Source organism: Tasmannia lanceolata, unplaced genomic scaffold, assembly GCF_043159265.1.
Source record: "Tasmannia lanceolata isolate RefF3 unplaced genomic scaffold, GAP_Taslan_0.1 ptg000013l, whole genome shotgun sequence".
NCBI classification, from domain to species: Eukaryota; Viridiplantae; Streptophyta; class Magnoliopsida; order Canellales; family Winteraceae; genus Tasmannia; species Tasmannia lanceolata.
The window spans coordinates 8,451,528-8,461,253 of record NW_027518690.1 but is presented as its reverse complement, the minus strand read 5'-3'; the positions used below and the strand labels follow the sequence as shown (position 1 = coordinate 8,461,253).

Here is a 9,726-nt window from a genome sequence, read left to right as displayed (position 1 = left end):
AAACAAACGTTTCTTGCTATAGAAATATCTCGTGTTACAGGACATGGAAGAGTGTATATTTTATCTTAGATTTTTTGTGGTGTATGGGTTGTACAGCCCATTCTTTTTCTAAAAGTAGTTTACCGTTTACCGCCGACACCATAGGATGATCCAAACCATTCGTTTCTTGGGTCACAATGTAAATAGCTTGTGCCCCAACACTCATTTCCATATGATAATCCTAACCCTCCGATCTATGGAAGTAGATCGGATCGAGGGTTAGGATCATCCAATGAAAATATTTTTTTGTACCTAACCTTATTAACGTTGTGGCCCAACAAATGAAAGGTCTGGGTCTTCCTGTGGAGTGGGTCATATATACTACTTTTTGAAAATATATATATATATATACTGGACCATATCCACAGGTAAGAAATCTCTATATAATCACATCATTACTAGCTCTCATAATCATTGCTTAAATACGATGGAACTTCCACTGCTCTGCCTGTACAAACCTTGCTCCTTCTCACGCTTGCCACCTTCTCTTCTACATTCATCGATAGCTCGGACAAGTGTAAACAGGGCTAAGCACATAGCATGCACTCTAAGCACCCAAACGGTGGAGCCGATAAATCGTCGGTCAGCAAATTTCCCACAAAGCTTTGGGGATTACGACTTCATTCAGTCGCTGAAGAGTGATTACAAGGTGATTATTGCAATCCCTACTGCTTTCTATCATTGATCCAATGTATTTGTATTTGTAGTAAATTGTTCGTTCATTATGTAATGTGTGTTAGAATGTATCATATTTAGTGAGATCTATCCATTGAGTTGTCCAGTTTGACTACTGCTGGCGAATGTATAGTTTCTTGTAGGTTTTGTGTAATCCTTCTTGATTAGGGAATAAATCCCATTTTCTCTTTAATCTTCACAGGGTGAAATGTACGAGAGACAGATCGAGAAGCTGAAGGAAGATGTAAGGTGTTTGCTCAAAAAAGAAGACCAACCCTTGGCTCGATTGAAGCTGATTGATACCCTTCAACGCCTTGGCATTGGATATCACTTCAAGAATGAGATGAAGGAAGCACTAAGTATTATTTCCATTGATGATAACAACACGAGGATGAAGGACGATCTCTATGCAACGGCTCTCCGATTTAGGCTCCTTAGACAACATGGGTTTGAAGTCTCACCAGGTAAATATGCTATCATGCGGTAACAAACCGCTACGGGTGTGGCACGTTGGCTTAAAGTCATGGGTATGCTCCCAACTGACGTGAGTTCAAATCCCCCGGGCTTACCCAATGCACGTGGTTTACGGGTGAATGCGCGCATCAGTAGTGAATTGTTCCGTCCTAAAAATTGGGGTGGGGGGGGATACCCTATGTCATAAAAAAAAAAGATTTGATACTGTGATCTCCAACTTTTTTTAGTGTTTGTGTCATACAGATGTTTTCAATGGCTTCATGGATGAGAAAGGCAACTTAATGGCATCTACATGTAAGGATGTAAAGGGGATGTTGAGCTTGTACGAAGCTTCGTACCTATCTTTCAACGGGGAGAAATTCTTGGATGAAGCTAAAGCTTTCACGATCAGGCATCTCAAGGATGTTAATGAGAAGAAAGTAGGTAAGAACCTGAAAAGACATGTAGAGCATGCCTTGGAGCTTCCTTTCCATTGGAGGATGCCAAGGTTAGAGGCTAGGTGGTACATAGAAACATATGTTGGAGAAGAAGACATGAACCCTTTGTTATTTGAGTTTGCTAAGTTGGATTACAACATGGTGCAAGCAATAAACCAGACCACTGTTAAAGCAATGTCTAGGTAAGTGCATACGAGATATCATTTCCGTAAAAATTTAATGGATATGTCTGTAGCTTTATAAGGTACTTCCGAAAGAAGTTAACATTGCTCTCATTTGTGACACTTATGTCTTAGGTGGTGGAGGAATTTGGGACTTGGTAAGCACCTGAGTTTCGCTAGAGACCGTTTGATGGAGAGCTTTCTATGGAGTCTTGGAACTATGGCAGAACCTGATTTTGGACCAAGTAGAAAGGCGATTACCAAATGTATTCAACTAATAACAACAATTGATGATGTCTATGATATCTATGGTTCAATGGAGGAACTAGAGCTCTTTACAGATGTTGTTGATAGGTGATCTTTGTGTGTATGTGTGTGTGTAATCCACATATATATTTATCTGGTCCCGTCGGCTAGTAACACAATGGGTCCACAATGTTTGTGTGATGCAAACCATTCATTTGATGGGTCGTGACATAGAGAGGGTGTGCCCAAAAAATCAACTCCATAGGATCATCCTAACCATTCATTTGTGGAGGTTATAATGGACAGGTATAAACCTCGACAAATATGTCCATTTTTAACCTTCACAAATCGAAGGGCTATGATCCTATGGAGCTGATTTTTTGGGCACACCCTATCCATGTTAGGGCCCATCAAATGAATGGTTTGGATCACCCAAACAACATGGGCCCCACTCTATTTCTGGTTGATAGACCAAGTAAGTTATCTAGTCAAGCGGCCATAAATACTTTTCCATATATATATATATATATATATATATATATATATATATGAGAGAACATTTCCTACACACTTGTGTAGGTAAGTTACCTACACACTACCTTAAAATACAGTGGGGGCCCACATTGTTTGGGTGATCCAAACAATTCATTTGAATGGTCCTCACATAGATAGGGTGTCCACAAAAATTCAGATCCATAGGATCATCCCAACCCTACGATTTGTGGAGGTAAAATGGACGTGTATAAACCTTCACAAATTAGTCCATTTTTTGCCTCCATAGTTTGAATGGTTAGGATGATCCTATAGATCTGATTTTTTGTGGACACCCTATCTATGTGAGGATCATTCAAATGAATGGTTTAGATCACCACCAAAAATGTGGGACCGAAGTGTTTTTGGTCGCCGGACTAGAGAATGATCTCTAGTCGGCAGACTAGAAACACTTTTCTCATATAAAAAATAATAGGAAGAAAAGCCCAAGCTTTTTTGAATTTTGTGAAAAATCTGTGGAATTAACACCCCACTTTTTTTGAATTTTTCTAACAAAGGCACCCATTCAACTCACATATTTTCAATCCTTCCCCCTCCTTTATGCTTTTTAACAAAGGCACTCATTCAACCCACATATTTTCAATCCTACCCCCTCCTTTGTTAAAAAGCATTAGAAAATATTTTTAGAAAATATAAAAAGCATATATTTTTAGAAAAAGTATTTGATACTTTTTAAATTTATTTTTAGCTACTTTTTTACTTATTTTTTCTACAGATCTTTTAAATAACATTTTTTTTTGGTATCATATACTTCTTTTTTTGCCGTGTCGTGCATTTTTTTTACTTTTTTTACACAAAAATTAATTAGAAAACTTTGTATCATATACTTTTTTTTTCGCTGTATCGTGTATCTTTTTTTTTTACACAAAAGGAAATTAGAAAACTCTTTCTTTTGCATTTTTTCATTACTTGGTACGTGGTTATGCATACTTTTTTGCTTATTGTTTCTAAATATTTTTAACTAATTTTTTTTTGGTATCATAGTCTTTTTTTTGCCGTATCGTGCATCGCACGTCGGGTACTACTAGTATATCTATATAGCAGAAGAGAAAATGAGAGAATTATTTGAATTTCTCCCAAAATTCTATGAGAATCACACATCACATTTTTTGACTTTTTTTAACAAAGGCACCCATTCAACCCCCATATTTTCAATCCTACCCCCTCCTTTATGCTTTTTCACAAGGGCACACATTAAAGCCACATAATTGCAATCCTACCCCCCTCCCTTATGCTTTGTTAATAAAAAAATCTATAGGGTGATCTTAACCATCCGATTTAAGAGGAACAACATATTATGGAAACCTCTATAGATTGGAGGGCTAGGATCAGCATATGGAAATGATTTTTCGGGCACAACCTATTTATGTTGTGTTCCATCACATGGACGGTTTGGATCAACCTCTGATGTGGTATGTACAGTTCTTTGTCGGCCCGTGCATCGCACGGGTTATATATATATATATATATATATATATATATATATATATATATATATATATATATATATATATATGTATATGGGATTTTCTATACATATATTTATATTTTGTCAATATTCGATGACCGTATTTCTTGTCTAGTTCTAATATTAGAAACATTTGGTGGATTTTTTTGCAGATGGGATGTTAACGCCTTGGAAAAACTTCCAAATTATATGAAGATATGTTTTATAGCTCTCTTCAACACTATCAACGAAATGGCTTATGAAACCTTAAAAGATCAGGGATGGGAAATCACTCGGAACCTAAAGAAACTGGTGATACATTCATTCTTTCTCTAGTCAAGTTAATTTTCACTCTTTGATAATGCAACTCATTTCATTATCATACTTGTAAGCGTTCAACATATCTATTAAGAGGCTTTGTTTAATTTAGTGGGCAGATTTATGCAAAGCATACCTTGTGGAGGCAAAATGGTATTACAATGGATACGTGCCTACGCTTGATGAGTATCTTAACAATGGATGGATTTCGATATCAGGGTCAGTCATAGTATCACACGGCTATATAGCAGCAAAACCGAAGATAACAAAGGAAACACTTGAATGCATAGACAACTATCCGAATCTTCTACGCTGGTCAAATATGATTTTACGGCTTTGCGATGATTTGGGGACTTCAACGGTACATTAGCTACACTTTGGCCCTATTGAATTTGGATTTTGAGAATTATTTTTTAGTCCAAAACTGATTATATATTTGACCAAAAATTAAAGCCATGAGTCCAAAACTGATTATTGGACTCATATTTGATTACCATTTTCATTCCAATAATCAATTTCAGATTCGATATAATTCTAAAAATCCAATATCAATTGGGCCTAAATGCTATTTGTAGTCAAATTATCAGTTTTGAACTCAAAATCAATTCTTAAAATCCAAAACTAGTAGGGCCTTAGTAATCATATTTCTTCAACCATATGTTGATTGAATGTTGCACTATTTAAATCACTAACTTTATTGTATATGTATATTTGTTTCACCAATGTAGGCAGAGCTAGAGAGAGGTGATGTTTCCAAATCTATTCAATGTTACATGCATGAAACTGGCGCTACTGAAGAAGTTGCTCGTGAACATATAAGAGGTCTAATTAATGATTTGTGGAAGAAGCTGAATAAAGAGACTCTATCTTGTACTCCACTTTCCGAGCCTTTCATCAGTGCGGCATTGGATAATGTAAGGGTTTCACAATGCTTTTACCAATTCAGTGATGGATTCGGTGTTCCAAACAATGAAACCAAAGAGCGAGCTATATTATTATTGGCTGAACCCATTTCGGTTAAGGAATAATAAGATTGGATTGGTCTATGTAGATGATATGTCTTGGTATCAAATTCATAATAGTATTGTCTATGCAGTATGAAGTCTGAGCAGTATACATTGTCTTGGGTTCGGGTATGCCCGTTCCAATCTTCCTTAATATTTTGTATTGTAGTATGGGACTCCTGGTCCTGTCTACCTTCTATATTAATGGATTCTATGTCGCTTTTCAAAAAAAAAAATCATAATAGTGGTTATCAGAATATACTCAATGTATTATTACTTATATGAATTACGAACTTGATATCAGGAGATATGTCACGCCCCGAACCTAGTGGTTATCAGAATATACTCAATGTATATTATTTATATGAATTACGAATGTGAAGTGCCGCACAATTGCAAATAACTCACAGACATGCAAGGCTATAGTAGCCAGCAGCCACATTGGCTAACTTACTTCATTAACGATTAAATAGTGCACCCTCGAGATGAAGAATCTATTCTCAACTAAGTCAAGAATATCCCCAATTCCCTCACATAGAGAATTTTTTATTATTTTTTTTTTAATCCTATTAAATTAGGAAAAAATGAAAAGATATAGTCACTATTATATTATATGGGATTTGCTAGGCAATTTTGCGCCTCACTTTGCCAGAAACAACAGCCATACAGGCTCAATTTTATGCATAATTTGTCTTATTCCATTGAGGTAACTGTTGTCTCCTGCAAAAGTGAGCCCCCAAATGGCTTTCTGCTAAATTACCTAGCAAATCCCATATTATGTAAACGTAAATTTACTTTTTAAAAAGCAAAATGATGGGAAACTAGTTTCCCCGACTAGCAGGACTGTCTTCAAAATTTCATACTTTTCTATTGAAAAAAATGTAATTTGAACCATCACAATTCTATGTTTTATTTACACGGACCTTTAATTTATTATGATATCCCTAAAATTTATCAATTCCCTCTAATTGCAAGAAAAACATTTCCAATGTAAAGTTTTTTTCTACTCGTAATTTAGAGGCAAATGGTATCATTATGGTTACTTTAAAGGGATATTATCATAAATTAAGGCTCCTCTAAGTAAAATCTGAATAGGTTTGTTTCAAGTTATGGTTTTTAATGTGAAAAAAAAGTAAGAAAATTTAGAAACATATTTCCTTTCCAAACTTTTACAAAAAAAAGGAAAGAGTTTGGGCGCTATGGGATCCAAATGTTGTGAACAATACTATCTTAGTTGAATCTAGTCAATACATCCATCCCAAGGCGGACTACCTCTAGACCAAACAAGAACTTTATCTTACATCAATCTATGCCCAGAGACAGGAAGAAACTGTGGGAGAACCTAGAAGGAATTTCCCAAACAGTTCTTACACCATGGCTATTAATATGTGACTTCAATGTCATCAGATTCCGCAATGAAAAGATGGGAGGAGCTGAACAAAACCAATCAGGTATGGCAAATTTCAACATGTGCATCGATAACTGTGGCCGCACATATCTCAAATCAATTGGAAGTAAATTCTCCTGGAATGACAGCAGTTGACATGTGAAATGAAACTTTCAAAGTTAGCCTCTTACCTGGGTTTGGAATCTTCCCTTTGCATATATTTTGGGAATTAAGGACCTTTTTAAAATGAGAAGTGATGATGGAAGCAATTTCTACTTCATTTCTACTTCCTCTGTTGATATATTGTCGTCCTCTCTTGTTATACCTGAAATTGTGTTAGTATTTCTTCTAGAGTTGATGGCTGAGTTGAAGCAGGCTGTTTTGGAATCTCCAAGATTCAACCAGTCTTGTCTGGATTTTTGCATGGCCATGGACTCCCCGTGCTTGGATTTCTGAAATATTCTTCCTTGACTTTAACCTCCTCTTCTATTAATTCAGGACTAGTTGGTGAGGCATTTAGTTTTGTTTGAATCTCTTCGAGGCTTCTTCGGAACTGGTGGAGGTTTATATCTATTCTGCCAAAAACCTCGGAGTTCCAGATTTTGATCTGGTGCTTGACTTCTTTAAGCTTCTGCACAACTTTGTGTCATTTGGTTACCAGACGCCTTTGTGCTCCATGCCTTTTCCACCACTGGATATAGTGACGGGTCGTCCAACCACATATTATGGAACCTGAATGGACGAGGACATTTATTCTGGAGTTCTTTTGTGGACACAATTACTGGTGAGCGGTCAGACACTCCTGGGGTTTTGTAATTTGCAAAGGAGTGGGGTAATTTTTGAAGCCAGCTATCATTTACAAAGACTCCCTCCTAACCAAACCAGTCGAGGAGAAAGAGATAGAAGCTGCAATCATTCAAGCCAATGATCACAAAGCTCCAGGTCCGGACGGATTTAATGGAGACGGCTTCAAACACTTTATCGGCTTCAAACACTTTATCGGTGCTGAAATCACTGAAGCAATCCAGAACTTCTTCATTCAAGGGAGATTACTTCAGGAAGTAAATGCAACCTTTGTTGCCCTAGTGCAGAAAGGACACAGTGCATGTTCTCCAAATATGTATCAGCCAATCTTGCTCTGCAAATTTCTATACAAAATGATAACAAAAGTAAGTCATTGGGAAAATCGTCAGCCCCGTGCCGTCAGCTTTCATTGAAGGGAGACTGATTCCAGACAATATTCTCCTAACCCATGATCTGTTTCACAATTTACACCGGCCAGAATCAAAAGCAAGAATGTGCATCAATGTGGATCTAGCAAAGGCTTTGATAATGTAGACAGGGAAAATCTAATCTCGTTCATGCAAAAGCTAGCCTTCAACGATACATGGTGCGAGTGGCTCAAAGAGTGCATATGCAAACCCTTCTTCTCACATCCTTAGTCAATGGAGTTCCTCAGGATTATTTCCTCCTCCGACGGCCTTACATCTTTTGATTGCTGATTTTCTCCTCGGCAGATATGAAAACGGCACACAGAATCACAGACTGCTTAAGGAAATTCATACAGGCCTTGAAGCAAATTTAAGCAAAAGTGATATCTTCTTCTCTGGTCTTGATAAGCCTCAAAGGGATATGATAGCAAACAAGCTGAAGATGAAAGACATGATAGCTCTTTGGAACAACCATCACTTCTCAAGGGCCGGTAGAGTAGAGTTGGAAAGAAACATCCTCAACAGCCTTCAACATTCCAAAGGGAGTTCTTGTAACCATAAAGAGGATCTTCTGTGACTTCATTTGGGTAGGATGTGATTTGAAAGGAAATACCATCCGGTAGTGTGGGACATCATAAGTCAGCCAATATGTGGAGAGAGAGAGAGAGAGAGAGAGAGAGAGGAGGTGGGGGGGAGGTGCGGGCATTAATCCGAGATAAACAAAGCCGCCCAAGTTAAACTATTCTAGCACATCATCAACCATAGAGAGACACCGTGGAATAAATGGATTCAAAAGAAATATCTAAAGGGTAAAAATATCTAGCTTATCAAACTGCCCCCCTACCCCTCTTGGGCCTTTCGAAGTATCCTCCAGGCAAGGAACATATCCAAAGACTGTGTTTACTATCTTATTGGGGACGGTAAAAAGATAGATTTCTGGAAGCAGCCATGACACCCCGATGGCTCCTTACTACAACAGGTGTCAGGAGTTGCAATCGACGAGGCTGTCAGTTGCTTGTTTATAGATGGTACATGGGATAAACTACATGAAAATCCATCTCTGACAGACCTCAAAAGAATCATCTCCAAATCTTTGACGGTCCCAAAAGAAAGAAATCAAGCAATTTGGAAACCAACAATGGATGGTAATTTCTCCATCAAAAGTGCATGGGATCACATAAGGGGGAAGACCCATCCTAAAGGGCAAAAACCATATGGTTCACCAGCCATATTCCAAAGCATGCTCTCACGAAGTGGCAGACAATGCTAGGAAAGCCCAACAACAATGATAAATTATCTTACTTAGGAAGAAGTTGAAGGGACTATACATGCCTGTTATGCATATTAGACAGGGAAACAATAGACCATCTCTTCTTCGCGTGTGCAAACTCTTGTTGGATATGGCGGTCAGTTTGATGGAGGCTCTCTTACTGGCGCAAACCTCTAAAAAAACTAGTTGATGAAGAAAGGTGGATCCATTCCTCAACAACCGCAAGGGAGGAAGCTCCTACATCCATTAAGTTGGCCTTCTCGGCCCCCATCTATAACATCTAGTTGGAAAGAAATGAAAGGCATTTTGGAGGTAGAGCAAGGCACAAAAAAGTTGTACTGCATATCATTCTCTCCTCCCTGCAAGATCGCTTTTGCCACCTGAAACTAGATGACCATTCCAGCAAGAGAAGCATCCATATTGCAAATATGCTTGGCTGCCCTTTCGCTCCAAAACAAGCTGACTATAAGATATGAAACTGGAAGAAGTCAGAAGGAGGATGTTT

The 9,726-nt window shown here is 37.7% G+C and overlaps 1 protein-coding gene across 1 annotated transcript; it reads left to right on the top strand.

The window, feature by feature from the left end:
* The first annotated feature begins 408 nt into the window (after window positions 1-408).
* LOC143889687 (alpha-terpineol synthase, chloroplastic-like) lies at window positions 409-5,440 on the top strand. Its single transcript, XM_077393986.1, has 7 exons — window positions 409-688; window positions 917-1,178; window positions 1,432-1,807; window positions 1,922-2,140; window positions 4,205-4,343; window positions 4,462-4,710; window positions 5,078-5,440. The coding sequence occupies exons 1-7, from the start codon at window positions 467-469 to the stop codon at window positions 5,375-5,377; spliced, it is 1,767 nt and encodes a 588-aa protein (XP_077250101.1). The 5' UTR covers window positions 409-466; the 3' UTR covers window positions 5,378-5,440.
* The last annotated feature ends 4,286 nt before the right edge of the window (window positions 5,441-9,726 follow it).

Excerpts from the sequence above, each read along its gene's own strand:
- LOC143889687 (XM_077393986.1), top strand. The coding sequence starts at position 467 with ATGGAACTTCCACTGCTCTGCCTGTACAAACCTTGCTCCTTCTCACGC. Across the intron at positions 1,179-1,431 it reads TGGGTTTGAAGTCTCACCAG|ATGTTTTCAATGGCTTCATG; the intron begins GTAAATATGCTA and ends TGTGTCATACAG. Across the intron at positions 4,711-5,077 it reads ATGATTTGGGGACTTCAACG|GCAGAGCTAGAGAGAGGTGA; the intron begins GTACATTAGCTA and ends TCACCAATGTAG.